The sequence below is a fragment of the Sarcophilus harrisii genome, chromosome 3, assembly GCF_902635505.1.
Source record: "Sarcophilus harrisii chromosome 3, mSarHar1.11, whole genome shotgun sequence".
Lineage (NCBI taxonomy): Eukaryota > Metazoa > Chordata > Mammalia > Dasyuromorphia > Dasyuridae > Sarcophilus > Sarcophilus harrisii.
Window position 1 is genome coordinate 30825108 of NC_045428.1, and position 20503 is coordinate 30845610.

The 20503-nt window shown below is 35.4% G+C and overlaps 1 protein-coding gene across 5 annotated transcripts in view; it reads right to left on the bottom strand.

The window, feature by feature from the left end:
* Nucleotides 1–20503, bottom strand: part of SPATA16 (spermatogenesis associated 16) — a 261200-nt gene that overhangs the window by 163588 nt on the left and 77109 nt on the right. For all 5 annotated transcript variants that reach the window (XR_004232757.1, XM_031957676.1, XM_031957674.1 and 2 more), the window contains one exon: nucleotides 158–303. Coding sequence is in view for 4 of the 5 variants with exons in the window: in XM_031957676.1 (XP_031813536.1) it covers nucleotides 158–303 (146 nt within the window). In the remaining variant the exon portion in view is untranslated. The remainder of the gene's footprint in view (nucleotides 1–157; nucleotides 304–20503) is intronic.

Consider the following 20503-nt stretch of genomic DNA (forward strand, 5'->3'; position numbering starts at 1 on the left):
GGTAACAGAGGTTGTCCAAAGAAAGAATGGAGGGAAAATGGAGATAATTTTGACTGCCTTCCATCTTTTTCTAGAGGACAGCCTCACAACCTCCCTGGTGCATTTATCTATCTCTCATCTTTGCAGTAATGACTTTTAGATCCATGTTCTTTCTTACCTGTGAGCATGATTCAAAGCAAGGTCGGGTTTCCTCATCCGTAGATAACAGGTGACAAGCTTTGTCTCAATAAAACTAGCAACACTTGAAATATCTTCAGCAGATGCTTCAAAAGGTTTTCCCAGAGCTGCTCCTTTACTGCAAAGCTAAAAAAAAAAAAATCAAAGAACCCTTTAATTTTCTATCATCATATCTTTAAAAATTTATATTTTGAAAATAGGCAAAAATATGTCTATTCCCTCTGAACAGGATGAGTAAAATCCTAATATTTTGTCTGAGTAAAAATTGAATAAAAATATTCACATTCACTTATATGATCATAATATATAGTACACGATGCTCCTTATTGTCAAATGTTTCCTGTACAACACATTTTTAAGTGTCTTATAGATTTAAAAGCATCACCATTTACTAAAAATGCCAGTTTTTTTTTAAAGAAACACACAATAAGTAAGGATCTTATCAGAAAAATGGGAATAAATCATTTTTAAAGGCTAGCACTTTTATGGAAACTTAGATGTGCAATGATCTAACATGCTATCAAGTTTGATTTAATACAAGAAGGGGTATTGGAAGTAAACTCATAGGAACCATTAACATGATCAGTGATTAATTTCAGCCTGAATCATATTCATGAGGAAGACATTGGCAGAAGAAAAAAAAAGGTGAAACCTTATTAAAATCAGTGAGCAGAGGCTGTGATGTCAGAAAATTATTGCTGGGATATCTGGAATCATTAATAAAAATTCCAGGAAGTCCAGTGGTTGCTGAATAGGATATGTACATTTAAGAGCAATGAGGTGATTCCACCTTCTGGGAAAAATCTGATGTCTAAAAGCTGATTCTTCTCAATGAACAAACACGGGAAGGTTAAAGAGGCTCTACCAAAGATGGACCTCACCTCCTCTTTCACAGGTAATTTTCTGAAAGTCAGGAAGATCAGGGAACAAGAATTCCAGTTTTTCCTCCTGTAACTCTTTAATTCCTGTCTATCACATTAGGTTCTTTCTGCCTATCACAAGCCATTAAAACTCATCAAAATTCATACATCTTCCAGGTGAATTTATTTGAATTCAAGCTGGAAGCACAGTCTGTACTACCAAATTCACAAAAGAAAGCTTCATTTCAAATCCTTCTTACACACCATATGTGCTGGACACTTCTGGTACTTCCATTTATTAATTCTCAAGAATGTTTTGGCCTTCTAGTCAAGTTGCTATTCTTTTTTTTTTGAATGTCCAAATTTACTTTATTTAAAGGAACAGAATAAGACAAAAAAACAGAAAAGGAATACAAAACAAATTGTAACATAACAAAAAGAGAACACTGTCATGTGCCCAGCAGAGCATCAAGGAGGATTCAAAATATATAACAACAAATACCAGTTCAAGAAAGTATATATATATATATATACATACATATATATGTATGCATATATATATCAGAAGAAATTATACTCTTGATTATCCATTTTTTCTTTACTTCCTTGTAAATTTTTCTTTTGTTCTCTGCTGTGCCTCTTTTTTACTTTATTATTTTCCCTCCCTTTAATTTTCTCTAAGCAAGCTATACTGAAAAAAGGATATATTTATATATACATATGCAGATATATACACACACATACATACACACATATCCCTACATATACATACATACATACATATCTTTCCTATTCCTCTAACCCTTTAATTCTGCTCCTAATTTGCCTTGGTAGTACTCTACCTTCCCCCACCCATGGATCCCTCCTTCTTCCCTCACCCTTTGCTTCTCCATCCATCCATCCCTCCCCCTTTATTTCTTTATAGATTTTGGAGTGTGCTATACCTGTTTAACTCTATTTAACCCAGAACTGAGAGCTCTCTTCCTCACTCTAATGTCTCTGTGTCTATTCTTCCTCCGCACTTCATTTGTATGACATAATTACTATTTTTACCTTTATTCTGCCCCAATCTTTCTTTTGAGCTGTTGCATTGTTGATGCCAATTTTAAACATATGCTATGTAAAAAAAACATAAACAATTTATCCATGCTCAATTCCTTGAAATTGCCCTTTGATATTGGCTCTCATATATTAATTTTTTTTTTTGTTAAGTTTGGGTTTGGTTGATAGAAAGTCCTGGAAATCATGTTCATTGAATGTCCATTTTTTCTCATTCAATATTATAGATAATTTTGTTGGCTATGATATTTTTGGCTAGTTCTGGTTCTTTTGATTATCAGTAGATATGATTCCAGGATCTGTGGTCTTTTATTGTGCCTGTTAAGTCCTGTACAATTCTGATTGTTGCTCCAGAGTATTTGAATTATTTTTTCTTATTTCTTGAAGAATATTCTCTTTGATCTGGGGTTTTTGAAATCTGGCAATAATATTCCTATATGTTTTCCACAAAGGATTTCATCAAGGTGGTGATCGGTAGATTTTTTCTATTTCTATTTTCCTATCATGTTCTATCATTCCAGGACAATTTTCTAGGATTACTTCTTGCATTATTGTGTCAAGATTTTCTTTTTGGTCACAACTTTCTGGAAGTTCAATTTTTCTTATGTTTTCTCTTCTTGATCTGTTTACCAGATCTGTCATTTGTCTTATAAGATATTTCATATTCTGTTTTATTTTCTCATTCTTTATAATCTGTTTTGTTATTTCTGGATCTCTCACATCTTTAGTGGCTTCCCCTTGCCCAATTCTAATTTTCAAAGAGTTATTTTCATCTTTGAGGCTCTGTATCTTTTTTTTTTTCCTAGTTGGTAAATTTTTTTCATAATCTTGTTTTTCTTGTATGGTTTTTATTTTTAGTTATGTTTCTCAATGTCTCTCATTTGACTTCTAAATTCTTTTTTTTTTAAATTCTTTGATAAATTCTCTCTGAATGGGGAGCCATTTCACATTACTCTTTGAGGTAAAAGCTTTAATTTTTTTTTTTTTTTTTACTAAAGATTGATAATGAACCCCAGTCTTCCTTGTTTCCATAGCATGTTTCTATGGTGGGTTTCTGTTTTCTTTGCCAGCTCATTTTTTTTTTAAATAAGAGATGTTAATGTAAGCATTTCTAATCTTGGGGTGGAGGGATGGTACCTCTGGCTTCACCTCAGCTCTCCTTTCTGACCAGGAACCCCAAATTCAGAGCCCCACCCTCCTGCAAGTGTGCACAGCCAGCAGCATTTTGCCCTGCTGCTTCTGCACTCATCAGTGCTGGTTCTTTCTTGCCCAGGGCCATGTCTCAGCAGTACAGCTGGGCCTGGTGTTCCCAATCAGTCTTTCCAGACTCAGACCCTGACTTGACAAACAGCTGTGGAGGTGAAAGTCTCTGTGGTTCCTGCTGAGGCTCCAGCCACACCGAGCTCACCCCAGAGCAACCCCCCCCCCCCCATTTGCTGCTTCTGCGGATCTAATCTGGAGGTGGGTCTGCTCTTCAAACAAGTTAATCTTGGGCTGGTATTTCTTCAGATCTTCTCTGATCTTTTTTCAGGTCTTCTCAGGTTATACCTGAAGAACCCCAGTTCTGCCCCAAGCCTTCTTGGTTTTTCAGCAGTCTATGGTCACCCTGAGGAGCAAATTTGTTCTATTTTTGGAGGAAACCAGGAGAACTTGAAATTTACCAACCTACTTCACCATCTTCCCAGAATTCTCCCAAGATGCTATTCTTGATAATTTTTTTTTTAAAAAGGTAAAAAACTATTTATTTATTCTGATCTATTTCTGAAATTTGGGATTATAGGGTTTTACAGGCAGAAGACATTTTATCTCTCCTCCATTTTTTATGGATGAGGAAAATGGAATCAGAGACATTAATAAGTTCATAGATTCAAAGTTAGATGGAATTCAGCCTCCTCCACTTGTAGATGAAGAACTGAGGCACAGAGAGATTACTGGACCTTCCTGCCTCTGAAGTGAAGTTTAAACCCAGAGAATAGAGACTTCCCCCCACCTCATTTGCACTTTGCATAGTACCTGGTACCCAGAAAGTGCTTAATAAATGCTGCCTAATGACTGACTCATTTAAGTATAAGGGCACACACAGTTAATAAGGGACTGAATAATAAAGGACCTAAGACCGTTTGATTCCAAGTCCAGGACTTACAGAGATGTGTCAGAGCTAGCTGAAATCAGCTTTGGAAAGTTTATTGGTAAGTTTAGTGAGAGAATTTAAATCTTGGAAATCAGCAAATGCTGCAAATCAGGGCTTTGTTTATTGTTTTGTTAATTTTCCAGGCTCAAGGGAAATGATGGAGAAAATATTAATGAAGACGACTAAATTTAGAAATGTTTCATGCTTAGATTTTTTTGTTTGTGTAAAGTCCATTATTAAACACTTACCAGCTGCACCCCTCTTTTCCCTGCCCCCCCAACAAATTTTACTGTCATATTTATAACCTCAATATCATTTAGAAACATATAGCTATAAGTCTTCAGAAGTAAGACAGTGCCTGCTTGGTGTCTGAGCTGCTAGTTTTACCAGAAAGTAAAAATGGGGTCAGCTGTGGAAAGGACCGCAGATACTAGTAGTTAAAATTTCCTTCAGGAGTTTCTCAAAAGAATGATAAGGGGTCAGAGTTTTTAACCATTACATATGGTAAATGACTGATAACTGTTTGCTGAATTTAATTTTCATTAATTTATTCAATATACTAAGCAACTTCTGATGAGAATCAAATTACTCCCCTCTCCCTACCTCTCTGTCTCTCTCTCTCCCCGTTTCTCTCTCTGTCTCTGTCTCTCTCTTTCTCACAATAACATTCTGATTTCCAAAATGGACATAAAGCAGCTTCAAAAATGTAACAATTTCTCACAATAAATAAAGACAATTTAAAAAAAAATCAAAGTAAAATCATTTAACAGGAGAGAAATAAATATTAAAATAAACATTAAGAGGCACAAGAATTAGAAGGCTTAAAATTTTATTATATATTTTTTAAAAGCTCAATAGCACATTTTGTACCAAAAATGTCAAATGCTAGTGCTGCAAAAGTAGCTACACAAAATGTCCACTTTTCAGATAATTCAATGCATACCTTTACACTATCAGAAGATTGTATGGCTTTGTTTTGCTTATTTTTATTATGTATGTTTTTAAGTTTTGTTATGTCTTAAGAAAAAAGTAAACCATTGCTCTACTCTCCCAAAAAAGAGGTACATAAGATGAGATTGTTATTATATCTAGATAATCAATTTGGTTGAGTTTCTTAAAGGTTAATGTGAATAGAAAAACGTCTTTTTTCATATTTCTTAGGGTGATTATAGAAAACCCCCCCCCAAACTAAAACAACAATAAAAATGAAATTTCCTGTGTGGAATGTAAGCTCACTGAATGCAGGGACTATTTTGAAATATTCTTTCTATTTCTAGAAAATAGAAAGCATTGTACCCGGCATAGAAAAAATGCTCGTTGAATTGAACTGAATTAAATTTACCAAGACAAAAACTTTTTCCAGGAAATGCAACCAAGGAGGAGTTAATCATAGGAGTAATTATCTAAAAAAATGAGGTGACCTCAATCAATCAGTCAATCCATAATCATTTATCAAGGGCTTCTGTGCCAGGCAGTGTGCCAAAAATCAATGACACATAGTCAACAATAAAACAATCCCTGTCCTCAATAAGTATATATTATATCAAGAAAGACAACATATATGTGTGTGTGTATATATATACATATATATATGTAAGCATATACTAAATGAAGAAATAGAAAGCTTTTTTTTGCAAGAAGGAAGGAGGAAAAAAGGGATAAAATCTTAAGTTGTAGTTCTGCAAACAATAGAACTATTATCAAATATATTGTGGGAATAATGTCAAACTGCAACTCAGTAAAAACATTTCTGTTTGAAGACTGTGCTAATAATCTCCAGGTACATTGCCTTTAGATGGTCTAATTTAATACAGAAGTGGGACCTGGAGAAGCTAAAAGAGTGGGCCAGTTAACATGTCCACATGACCGAGGATCTAAAATAGCAGCTTATGCAGAAATAGCTAGAATGTTATTAATTTTTGTGTGAATTGTTGGACATGGACCCATGATGTTAGTTAAAGGCAGAGCTCTCTGTGCATTAGATAGCAGGGATAACATTTATTCTGTTATGAGTGTCCAAGAGTCTCTGGCCCAGACAAAGGCTCATTTGGACATGAAACACAAGGATACTTGTAGGTAGGAACGATATTTTTCTTAAAAACAAAACAAAACAAAATGGCAAAAAATTGGAAATCGAGCGGGGTAACTGTCAATTGGGGAATGGCTGAACAAATTGCAGGATATGAATGTAATAGAATACTATTATGCTACAAGAAATGACAAGCAGATAGATTAAAATAAAACTCCTGGAAAGACACATGAGAAAACAAAACAAAACAAAACAAAAACAAAAGGAATCTAATAATTTCATTGGGTCAAAACACGTGGATACCTACTGGATTGAGACAATAAGTTTATTTCCATATAACAAAATCAATCAGTCAACAAACATTTATCAAACCCCTACTGTATCTAATCCTTGTGCTACAGTGGCACAATGGCAAAAGCCAGCCCCTGCCTACAAGATGTTTACAATACAATGGGGGAAACAACATGCAAACATACATATACAAAGCAAGTGATAGGCAGGAAATATAGAAAAAATTTGCGTAGGCAGTAGAATTAAGAGGGGCTGGGGAAGGCTTCTTGTAAAAGGCAGGATTTTTGTTGGGACTTATAGGAAGCAAGGAAATCAGTAATCAGATTTGAGGAGGGAGAACTTTCCAGGACAGCCAAAGAAAGTGGCTCGAGTTGATAATAAATAACGAGGTCTATGTACATACTGCCAAAGGCAGGTGATGAGTTTTTTTTTTTTTTTCTTCCTCTTTGTTACAAGGGATGGGCCAAATCAGGGCAGGGATATATTAGCAAATACAATAAAGGAAAAAATAAAAGGGTAAATAAAAAAAAAAAAAAAACCTTTAATAAAGACAACATTGACAATGCAAAAAAAAAAAAAAAAAAAATGGCACTATGGCCCTGCATAGTGTTTCTACATGGCCTTTAGTGGAATGATTATTTCTGAGGCAAATTTAGGTTTGTTTTAAGGAAGATCTCAATAATTAGAGCTGTTCAAAAATATTTTGGGTTTTCTTAGGCATTAGTGAAATACCTATCAGTGGAGGTCCTCAAACAAAGACTAGACAACTGCTTGAGGTGGTTGTAAATGGGAGGAATAGTGATTGTATATGAGTAGTATTAGAAGCATCTGGGGTCCCTTCCATCTCTGAGATGCTGTGATTGTGTAAGATGAAATGCATTCTGATGTGTTTCTAGGGCGAAAAGCAGGCAAAATACAGCCCTGCATGGGTAGGTGAATTTACTAGCTACATAAGGCTAATTTACTATTACCCACTGAAATGTTGGAGGGTGTCTCCCCCTAAACAGCCTTGGGCTTGACTATAGTGACTCTTTCTGTCAATAACTCAACACAGGTTCAGCTGTTGCCTACGTGTGCTGGAGATCACGAAGATGGGTAATCTGCAGAAAGAAGAGGACTTTTCTTTTTGCCTCATTTTTCAGGAAGACATGAATTTTAGCTCTTTCAAGATCCATCTCAGTTTGCTTAAGTGTTAGCTGAAAAGAAGCCCTGTCTAGGATATAGCCCCATTTTATCTTCTGTAATATTGAGATGTGATTTGTTCTAATTCCTGGCCATTTTGCTTTGAGCGGCTGATTTTACGACATGGGATGTTAATAGAGCAGGAGTGTACAAACCTTGAGGGAGGGACTTCTTAACCTTTTTTTGTCTGTTTCATAGACTGCTTGGGCAGTTTGATGTAGCCTATGGATCCCTTGTTTGAATACTATTTTTAAAAGACTACAAGAGATGCTAAATTTCAGATAGGGGTTAGTGCAAAATAAAGAGGTAACCTCAAGTTAAGACCTTCTGCACTAGAGGAAAGTCTCCAAGTGACAATCTATGGATGATTTATAGGAAGTAATGGATAGGACCTATGCATAGTGAGAAGGCATGGAGAGGCTTTTGACTTTATCCATTGGAGGAGCTACTCACCTGACTGACTGGGTGGATGGATGAATGGATGGATGCATGAAAAATATTCATTAAATGTTTCTTACGTGCCAACCACTGGGCTAATATGGGGACATGGATACAAAAACAAAGAGGGTGAGTAAGGCCATGGGGAACAATTTGACACACCAACACACTTTTTCTAGTGCCGATTTAAGGTTCCAGGGATGTGTAGGACGTATTAGAGGGATTCCTGAGGAGATAAATGGCCAGGAGTTAAATAGAGAATGAATGGAGCCTGCCTGGACAGAGAATGGGTTTTAAACCCACCAATCAGGACATCCCAGACCTTTTAGTTTTGGGGGGTTCTTTATATTTTTCCAATGATTTACTCTACAAATATTTAGCATGTTCCAAATGGTGTTGGTGAGCATTGTTTTGTAATATGGGCAGAGATCTAGAATCACTGCTATTTGAGTTTTGTCACCACTTATTTTCATTATTTCCACTGAAACCTTAAAGGAGTTAGGTGGTACAGTGAGATTATGTACTTGGAGTCAGGAAAACTTTATTTCAAATTTTATTTCAGGTATTTATTAGTTATCTAATCCTGTGAAATTGTCTAACTTCTAAACCTCAGATTAATTTATAAAACTGTAGAGATTAGTTCAGTGAGCTCAGCTTCTAGCCTACAATCTATGCTCCAAGGACCATTTATTTTTTATTCCAAATAGTATTTTGGGGAGTGTGTGGCTCTATAAGCTTAACAGATCAACAAATATTTATTGAACTTACTTACTGTATGCCAAGAACTGTACTATATGCTAAAATATAAAATATCCCCTTGGTAGTTTGACTGGTATGGCATTCCATCTATAACTTAATTTACACAGGATTATCATTTTTGGTATTTTAGCAAGGCCCGGCTATGAGCACTGACTAGAGCTCTTAAAATATCTGAGTCATGTGAATCCAGGTACCTATATTAAAGGTTTATGTTTTGGCACATAGATGAATCCTTCCTATGGACTCAATTGATGAGAAATTGATAAGCATCTCCCTAACATAACTAACTTCTTTTGCCCCTCTTCCCCTATACCCATAACATTAGAAATGGCAAAACAATAGTAATTCACATTTATATTATGGTTTCTAGTTTACAAAGTAGTTTTTTCACAACAACTTTGTCATGTAGGAAGGTCATATATTATCACTATTTTATAGAAGAGGCAACTGAAATCTGAAAAGGTTAATGCTTTGCTTAAAGCATTAATGTTATTCTAGAAAATAACATTGTTGGGCCTTGAATAGAAGTTTGTTCACTCTAAATCCACTTTGAATCCACTTCTCTTTCTTCCCTCCCTCTTTTCTTCCTTCCCTCCTTAGTTTCCTCCTCTCTCTGCCTCTCACTTCCCCCCTCTCTGTCTCTCCTCTTTTCCTTCTTTTCCCCTTTTCTTTCATGGATGCTCCTCTCTTTAATTCCATCACTGCCATTTCATAATAACTCCCTCTTCCCCCATAGAACCCTCCCTCATGACACCTAAATACAGTCAAACAAAAACAAATTAACATATTCGCGGAGCCTTAATTGTTCTCAGATGTTTTCTGGATAAAATAAATCAAAGCACAGCAGGGACACAGAGTGGAAACAGTTGTACAATGAGGAACGTAGATGAGTCCCTGAGAAAAGTGAAAAAGAAGAAGCCTTCAGAGAAGAGAATAAGTGAATCCCAGAAGCTGTCTAGTCATAAGATCATATCTAACCCAACCTTTCCATCTTACAGAGAGAAACAGACACAGAGAGTTCAAGTAATGAATCTTTGGTTTTATGGATCCAGGGAACTCCCAGTGAGGAATGCATATAGACACCTGATTTGCAATTTAGAGTCAGTTGCCTGAGTTGTACTGAGTTCAACTGCATTGAGTTCAATGACTTGCCCATAGAGTCAGAGATGGCACCTAGACCCAGATAGTTTAAAATCTGGGGCCAATTTTCTATCTACTATGTCATGGTACCTCTCTGTCTTGCACAGAGGAAAAAAAAACATTGCTTATTAGATTCCATTAAATTGATTGAAATGTTACATAAATTAAAAAACTCTGTGAGACAGTTGGACATCCCTGTGGCCCTAAGCAAATTGCTGAGTTCTTCACATTTAAGTTTCTTCAAATGTAAAATAGGGATAATCATTTTTGATCTCTCCACTTTACCAGTTATTTTAAAGAATTGACTTTGTAATTTGTAAACCACAATATAAATGTGAATGATTACTATTTGGAAATTTCTGGTATAGTCCCAGAGGGTGTAACATCAAAATAAAAACCAAAGTGCATTGTATATAGGAAGACAGTGGGTTTCCCTCAATGAAAGCTTTCAAACAGAAGCTGGACAAACCCTTATCCAATATGGTGTATAACAGTGGGTCTGATATGTTGAGATCCCAATTAGCTCTGGGATTCTGTGCCCTTAATTTAATTAATAGTCTTTTTTCTTTATAATAGTTACCCCAAATATAAGCATTAGCACATGTTTATTGATGTGACTGTTTGGGGAAAATAAAAGTATTTCTATTAGTACTAGGTAAAGTGGAGCCTAGATGAAATCCCTTTTTTTGGAGTTTAGTACATTATGAAGGGCATCTCTATCTGAGTCCACTGTCTCCAAGAGCTTGTGATAGAGAAGAATGAAACCAGACATAGAATGATATTTGGTCTAGATTAGAAAAGAACAAATTTCAAAGGGTTCGGAGGATGGAGATGTAGGATCCTTGTGGCTTTACAATTTTATAAAGTAAGAGAGCTCAAGAGGGATGGGAAACCCTTATGAACTAATTTTTTTTTTTACATATTTTGTTTTTATATCATATACATTTCCCAGTGGATCCCTTCCAGTTCTAAAAATTCTTCACAACAAAGAACAAGAAAGAGAGGTCCTGCAAAACCAAATAATATCTGGAAAAAGTCCGACTTGCCATATAGTATTCTATACTCACTTTCTCCCACATCTGCAAAACATGCCTTCCTTGATCTCTTCTCTGGGGTTATGTTTTGTCATTGTAATTTCACAAAATTCAGTTTCAACTGAAGCTGTTCCTTACATTCATATTGTTGTGGTCATTATTAGATATTATCATCTAATATTAGATATTAGATATTATCTTGTGCTTGTCCACTCAAGTCTACCCACGATCTCTCTGCTTTCATCATTTCTTACCACATAGTAATATTTTATTCTATCCACATATCACATTTGTTTGTCGCCATTTCACAATCAATGGAAATTTACCTTTCCCTCCAGAACTTTGTTAGAATAAAAACCATTGCTATCAAAATTTTGGTTCATATAGATTCCCTTTTTAAATTCTGAAGCTAATAAGAAAATAACTCCTATGAGGAAGGAAAAAGAGATGCCTAAAGAGATTGATGTGGTTGAAAACAGAACTCACTAAACAGTTTAGATTTAAACAATATATAGATAAAAAATTAGGGCAACTAGGTGGCACCACAGAGTGCCAGATCTGGAGTCAGGAAGACTCAACTTCAGGAGTTCAAATCTCAGCTCAGACACTTTTTAAGCTGTGTGACTTTGGACAAGTCACTTAATCCTTTTTTCCTCAGTTTCCTTATCTTTAAAATAAATTGGAGAAAGAATTGCCAAACAATCCAAGAAAACCTCAAATGGGGTCAAAAAGAATCACACATAAGTGAAAATAACAACAAAGATAGAAGCAAAATCAACATTTGAATCAAGTTGCTTTGACTCCAACCCATCGTGTATTTTTTTTTATACCCCACACTGATAGGATCCTCTAAGTATCCAACATTCTTTGGTAGTTGATTCTTACTGAATCCCTCGAGTTGTATTAGTCCTAACACAAAACCTCCACCTCTCTTTTGGGTGCATGGTGTCAATTTGGACCATGTAGGAATTTTGGAATATAGGCTGGAGTAACCTCCAAGCCACTTTGAACTATGTACTGAGGCCCAATCGCTGTGTTTAATGCTCTAATTAGAAAGCCCTGTTTCCCCCAGAAGGCACTTTGGGGATGCAATTATTGGAGATCTTCTTTTGTAGAAATCCAGAGTAATAACAATGGAACCTGCTTTATTTTATTTTTTTATTGCTGGGTTAAAAAAATTTCTAAGCCTAATTAAAATAATTCTATCTTCTAAATGAAACAAGTAACTTTGAGCCGTTTTACTCCCATGCAACTCAACATCATCTCCTAAAGACACATCCATCATAATAAGCTCTTCTTGCCCAGTACTCATTTAACTTTAAGATGCTCAAATGTCTGCAAACAACCTTCCATCAGGGACCAATGCTTCTATGTATGCCCAGGCCTCTAAGGGAGTAAGTGCTTTGATAGAGAGATCCAATCGCTCATATCAGGAGTAAGTAGGCTTTCGGACTTAATAATAATAAAGGCTCTGTCTGAGCACACCTCGAGAAAGTGAAGAATAAATGGGTGATCTTCTTCCATTTGGCAATCTCAGTAAGGCTGAGAGTTTCAAGGACAGGAAAGGAATATAAATGATCAGTCTCATCTCATGGAAGAGAAACTCCCTGAAAACGAACTGCAGCCCTATAATGAAAGGCAACTTTAGGTTTTTAACATCTCGCTAAAATGGGTCAATAAACAAACTGAAGGAATGGATAGAATCAATATTTGTGGGAATCCTGGCTTATAGATCAAGTTTCATGAAAGAAAGTACATTTTGGCCTGATTTTCTAATATATCACATTTTTTCTTGACTTTGGTGTCTCAGGAACAAATGCAATTTTGAATTGGAGCAAAAATGGATGAGAAAAATGCAGATTTTGGTGTGTCGTGACCACCAAGAAAGCTAATGTCATCTTAAATTGAATTAAGAGAGCGAGGCAAAGCATCCAGGAATAAGGCAATAAGTGCCTTCCTGTACCCTGCTCATATCACTCACACAGTGCTGTGCTAAGCTCTGAGAACCATATTCTAAGAACAATATTGATAAGGTGGAGAATAGACATCAAAAGGATAATTAAGAGTTCCTATCAATTGATGATCACTGAAAAAATTGGGGATATCAGCTTATAGAAGACAGGAAACACAATGTCTCTATCTCAAACTATTAGAAGGATTTTGCTTTGGAAGAAGGATCAGACTTCTGCTTGACTCTAGCATCCAGAACAAAGAACAATCATCGAGAAGCTTGATTCAACTGAATCAATATTTATTAAGTTCTTACTGTGTGCTTCTACTAGGAGAAATAGTGGAGGGATTCATTTCAACAATTTTTTTTATTGAAGCTTTTTATTTTCAAAACATATGCAAGGATAATTTTTCAACATTGACCTTTGCAAAAACCTTGTGTTTCAATTTTCCCCCTTTCCCCACCTCTTCCTTAGATGGCAACTAATCCAATATATGCTAAAAATAGTAAAAAATATATCAACAAATATTAAGTTCCTACTGTTTATTAAGGTGAGGTGAACTTATGCTGGATGTATCTTTTTGAGGTGACACTGAGTTGTGTGAGAGTCAAAGTATTCAAAGTTACTCAGTTCATTTAGAAGAAAGACAAAGAAACCTAAATACCTCTTTCCTTCAGGAACTTATGTTCTAATTCAGGTACATTTGTCTGCGTGCATGTGTGTGTACATATATGCACATGCTTGAATGCATATTTACACATGTGCACATGTGTGTAGGAATATAAGAGAGATAGCAGAAGAGGATCAGAGATGCAAGGATTATGTCTTGTGAAGAAGAACATCCTAATAAACAGAGCTATCCTTAGAGTGTGTTCCCTAGGAACCTACTGGAAACTCAATTTTTTGAGGTCTTTAAGGAGAATGGATGACCACTGTTGAGGGTGTCCCATGAGGGTAGATTCTTTTTTTGTTATGTGTGGTTAAGTAGATGCTGAGTCTCTTCCACTTCTGAAATTCTGTGATTTCATGATTTGGACAAGACATGTGCCAACAGAGGCTACATCTGGTATAGACACTATTCTACTACAAGGTAACATACATCCATAAAGCCAACATCAGTCAAGTCTATGCTCCAGCATACTGATCATAGCAAGTCATTAAGAGTCAAAAGAGTACACTATATTAAAGTCTCCAATAAACACTGCAAAAGACTATACAATTTAATTAAATTCAACAAATATTATTAAGCAAATCTTAAAGCTCTATGTAAATGTAGCTTATTATTAAGCACTGATATGGGCTTAAATTAGGGAATGAACGTGAGATGCATCAAGTTAGAGAAGCCACACCAAATATTCATAGGGACTTTTTGTGTCCGACCCATGACAGAGCATTCTGGGCTCGTATTGGTCTGATCAGCCACAGTTGGATATACTGTAACTTGACTCTAACACACAGATATCATTTTGGTCCTATTCAAGAACAAGGTACAACAATCAAGGAATAAGGACAGAAGTATAGAAAGGATCAGTGGTACTAACACACCTACATATAGCATGAGGAAATAATGGCAAGCCTTTATACCAGTTTCTTAATATAAATCCTGAATAGGCATATTTACAGAATGATATAAAAAAGGGAATTTTGTACACAGACTTTGGGTGTTGACCATTTGAAACTAATGATATCTGTAAAGACTAAAATACTTGTTTCTTCTATAGTGGTACCCTTTGTTTATATGGTTTTTTTGCCCCAAAAGGACAAATTAACCTCAACGAATGTTTGTTAAATATCTGTTCTAGACAGTCCAATCCAACAAGCATCTATTAAGTTATTGATTAACTTAATTCACTTTGTTAAGTACTTTATTAAGAACCACCACTCAGGTGATAGGAGGGAAAGACAAATCTTGAACCGGGTTCTGCTCTCAAGATACTTACATTGTACTTGGGATGGGCATACAACATTGAACAGATAAAGACAGTATAATTTGAAGAGAGAGAAAATACTAGCAACTAGGGCATCAGGAAACACTGCCTAGGAGAAGTCACTGAAAAAAAAGCTATCTTGATGGTATTGAGAGCACTTGAGAAGGATTCTGGAATGGCGGGTTATCTGTGTCCCCTCATCTCTCTGCCATAACTCATGGGAGAACATGGACAAGCATCCTGCAGGATGGGCAGGTATGAGTGCATCTTTTTCTGGGGAACAAGTGTTTGTAGATTGTCAGATATCATGCTTAGCACTTTACAAATATCTTAATTGATCACTTGAGAAAATCGATGAGGCTACAAATCTGTAATTTTGGTTTCTAAAGGGACAGGCAGAAATTTTAGGGGTGGGGGGGAATCAGAGAAGCAAAAACAAAGGAAAACTTGATTTTGGAAAGGAAGCAAGTGCCCAGTTGGGTTCTTGCCATGGTTTTACATCACATAATGAAACAGACAGAGACTGGAAAAGAATGTGAATTTAGGAGAAAAACACATGATAAGAAGGGGCTAATTTCATTATTCCAGTCAGAAGGTAGAGTTATTCTTTGTGTGAACTGTACATCAATTTCAAGAGCACTGCCTAATGAGAAATACAAAGAAGGCTATTTCATGGCGGTGTAATTTGTCCTGGCAGAAAGTAAAGCCTTACAAAAAGAATTTCAATAGTCATTTTGCTTCATAAATTAGAATTTTCATAAACAAATAGATGCATTATGGGAAACTACTTTGTCAGCTCATGTTCTCCATAAGCCTTCATAACCTAACCCCTTCCTATCTTTTCAGTTTTCTTACACCTTAGATCCCCTTATCATATAGCCATCTATTCAGTAACACCAGCTTCCTGGATGTTCCATGAACAAAAGACTCCATTTCTCCATTCTGGACAGTCTCTGGCTGTCCTTCATGCCTGGAATGCTCTCTCTCATCTGTTCTGATTACTGACCTTCCTTACTGGACTTCTTAAAAATCCCACTAAAACCCCATCTTCTATATGGAGCTTTCTCCAATGCTTCTTAGTTCTGTTATTTCCTTTTGTTAATTATTTCCTATTTATCCTGTATCTTACTGGTTTTTCTACATATGTACTTGACTATTGTTCTCCCCTCTCCCTAATAGATTATATAAGCTACTTCACAATGGGGATTATCTCTTGCTTGTCTTTGTATCCTCAGTATTTAGCATAGTTCCTGGCACATAATAGACACTTTATTAATAAATATTTACTAAATTGTTCTTAAAAATCAAGAATTATTTTATCTTGCCATTATGGCATGATGCCATATTCATATAGTTAAAACTGGAAAGGATCTTAGAGATTTTCAAATTCAACTTTTTTATTTTACAGATGGGGAAATTGAGGTCCAAAGAGTTTAATGACTGTTCAAATTCATGCAAGTAGTAAGTGGCAGAGCTGGCATTAGAGGCCAGGTCCTGTGGGTACAAAGCAGTCTTTCTTCTTATCATTGTACTCGCTTTCAGATCAGGAAATGCCAGGTTCAGATCCTGGACTTAATACTTGCCAGGTGACTGATCCTAGGAAAAGTGATTCTACCTGTCTGTGCCTCAGTTTATCTGGAGGTACCATGGTACTCGCTTTCACAAGGATGTTGCAAGGCTCAAATGAGATAACATATGTGCATCATTTTGCCAACTTTGAAGCACTACAAAAAAGTGTCAATTGTGGTCATTATTTTTCACTTGAGGAACTCAAAGTATCATGAAATAGCTTTATGTACCCTGCTTTTGAAAAGCTGCCAAACAAAAGGATTTTATAGTTTACTGAAAACTACAGACTAAAACAGCAGCAGAAATAAGCAGCCACATAGAACCAGTCATTGGCTCCCTCCTAATAGTCTCCTGGAGGCACCACTGGGAGCTAGGTGGTATATGGATTGTGATACCCAGTGCAAAAATGAGGATACTCAAAGTCGTGTGCCCTGCAAATGTCTGAACCAGGTGTAATGCCATTTGTGTGTGTGTGTGTGTGTGTGGGGAGGCAGCTAGGTGGTGAAGTACACAGAGTTCCACGTATGGAGTCATCTTGAATTCAAATCTGATCTCAGAAATTTATTAGCTGCATAATCCTGAGCAAGTCACTTAACCCTATTTTGCTTCAGTTTCCTCATCTGAAAAATGAGCTGGAGAAGGATACTTCAATATTCTTTCAATTCATTTCAATATCTCTGCCAAGAAAACCCCAAATGAGATCAGAAAGAGTCAGAAATGATTGAAAAACAGCTGAATAACATGTATGCATGTGTATAAATATACATATATGTGTATGTGTTTTTCTTGTCTGTAAAATGAGGTGGGGAGAAGAAGTTAGATTTATTGACTCTTAAGCTCTTTCTAGATCTATGATCCTATAAATATTATTGCCATATGAGAAATACTCCAAATCACTAATAGAGAAGTGCAAATAAATGCAGTTTTGAGGTTCTATCTCATGCTCATCAGATTAGGAAAGATGGCAAACAGCAGAAATGACAATTGCTGGAGGAGGTTTGACAGAAGTGTGGATGGGTCCAACCATTCTGGAAAGCAATTATGAATTACACTGTAAAAAGTTACTCAATTGTGTATCACTACTGAGTCTACACCACAAAGAGACTGAACAAAAAGAATGGAGTACTATTTCCCTGTTAAAAAATGAGTACAAGAGGTGATTTCAATGAAAGTAATGAATGAAAAGTATGCATGAATTGATACAGGCTGAAGGGAGCAGAATCAGAACAGTATACTTTCACACCAGTTTTATAAAAACAAACAAGTTTGAGGACTTGTATGAACTGATGAATAAAATGAGGAAAATCAGAACAACTTATACAGTAAAAACACTGTCAAAACAGACATTTTGAAATCTGTAGGAACTCTAATAAACAATGATTCTCCCTGATTTCAGAGCACTGATGAAGCAATCTATCCAGTGCCCAATAGGAAGTGATGGATTCATGCTGCAGAATGACTGAGATTTCTCTCTCTCTCCTCTCCTCTCCTCTTCTCTCTCTCTCTCTCTCTCTCTCTCTCTCTCGCTCTCTCTCTCCCCTCCCCCATGTGTGTATTTGTATACACACACATACACAGATATTGACACAATCAATGAATGAATTTTTATTTTTGGTGTACTGTGAATATATTTATTCCCTATTTTTCCTTAACAAGGGAAGACAGGAGAGAAAACAGATTTCTGTCAATTAAAAAATAAAATTTAATTTTAACAAAGGTCATGAGAGTAGCATTTCTAAGAGGCAGGTAGTTGCTCAGTTTCTTGAGAAATGACATTATATGATGTCTGGTGGATCTCCCCAGAAGATTAGCTAAGCAGAAAACTTGAATATTAAACATGAATTAGGTTATTAGAAATTAGACCAAAAGGGCATATGATTCTTTTGTCATTTTTCATTTTAAAAATCCCCAAAAGGGCCCAATTTTTTACTTAGAAAAAATAAAAAGTTTGGTAAATTATTCATGTTATTCAGTTTCCCAATCAAATAATTTTATTTCTAACACAAATTATATTTTTTTGTGATTTCCAGAATTATAAGCAACTGAATGACTTTTAAAGAAAATTATTCTTCTTCCATATCCCCTCTTTAGATTTTTACTCTCTTATAATAATATGATGTTTGTTTCCTATAGAGAGACATCAGGTTTTTTAAAATTAGAAAGCCTTACAGAAATTGAAAGAATAAAATTAGGACTTTTGTTTTTTATTTTCTATCTATGAAATAAAGTAAACTTAGTGATGCAAAAATCCTGTTTCCAACATATTGACCCCATCCTCATCCAGGATACCACGAAGAAGTCCTGTTTCAAAGAACCACAGGATTTGAGAGATGGAAAGGACCTTCCTTGATAGAATGTAAGTTCCTTGAGAGTACACATTGTTGCATTTTTACTTTGTCACCAGCTTATTGATGCCTTCACTAAATATGGCACACAGTTTTTCTAATAATTCCCAAATCTAAAAGAAGCTTCAGAATCACTGAGGTAACTAGATCTAGAATTCCTTCCAGCAATTAGAATTCCCACAAAATAACAGGAAAGAATAGAAAGAAGGTAAGAAGAGTGAACATTACATTTTGATTAGTCCTGTAGCTTATTTCTTTTAAAAAATGTTCTATTACATTTTTTGCTTTTTACATAACAGTAATTTTTCCAAGCATCCTTGCCACTCAATCAAACCTTCTCTGGTGAGAAACAATAACAATGACAATTCCCCACACCTTCCCCCAACAAAACAAAACAAAACAAAACAAAACAAAAACAGAAAAACTGCAACCAACCAATTAAATGACTATGCTGGACAGTGTATTCAATATTCTATATCCCCATTTTAAAAAAATGGCACCAAGGTTTTCTTGCCTTTTAATGTTGTCTTTTTTTTTTTTTTTTTTTTTACATAGCTATGGCTAGTATGTGTATATTGTGCTTTAAAAAAAAATTTAATTTTTTGGATTATATTTTAAATTCTGAACTGTCTTCTCCCTCCTTTACCCTGAACTACAGGAAATCACTATTTAATGTAAATTTATAAACATATATACTTCTATTTATTGGTTCTTTCTTTGGAGGTAGATAGCATCTTCCTTCATAGGCCCTTTACAGCTGATTTAAATATTAATAGTACTTAGACTAAGTTGGATGTTCACAATTATTCTCCAAATGATATTGCCCATATTTGATTATTTCATGTGATTCTTTCCATGTTTTTTTAATCGACTAGCTCACCACTTCTTAGAGCACAGTAATATTCCAGTACAATCATATACTACAATTGTTTAATTATTCTCCAATTGATGGACATTCCCTCAATTTCCAATTCTTTTCTACCACAAATATACATGCTATAAATATTTTAGAACATATAGGTTTTTTCCTTTTTCCCTGATCATTTTGGGAAATAGACCTAATAGGTTAAAGGGTATACATAATTTTATGCTCTTTGGGAATAATTCTAGATTGCTCCCCAAAACAGTAGGATCAGGCCAAAGCTCTACCAACAGTGTATCTGAGTGCAAATTTTTCCACACCCTCTCCATTTATCATTTTCTCCCATCATTTTAACCAATTTGATAGATATGAGGTGATGTCTCAAAATTGTTTTAATTTGCATTTCTTCAAGGCCAATTCATATCTTTTAACTTTTTATCAATCGGGGAATAACTCAACATTGTAATTTTGACAAAGTTCTCTATGTATTTGAGATATAAGACCTTTGAGCACTGTCTATAAAAATTCCTTTAATTTTCTGCTTTCCTTCTAATCTTGGCTACATTGTGTTTATTTGTATAACCCCTTTTTAATTTAATGTAATCAAAATTATCCATTTTATATTTCATAATTTTGTTTATTCATAAATTCTTCTCCCAGCCATAAGTCTGACAGTAATGTGTTCCATATTCTAGTTTTATTATGATATAACTCTTTATATCTAGGTCAAGTATGCACTTTGAACTT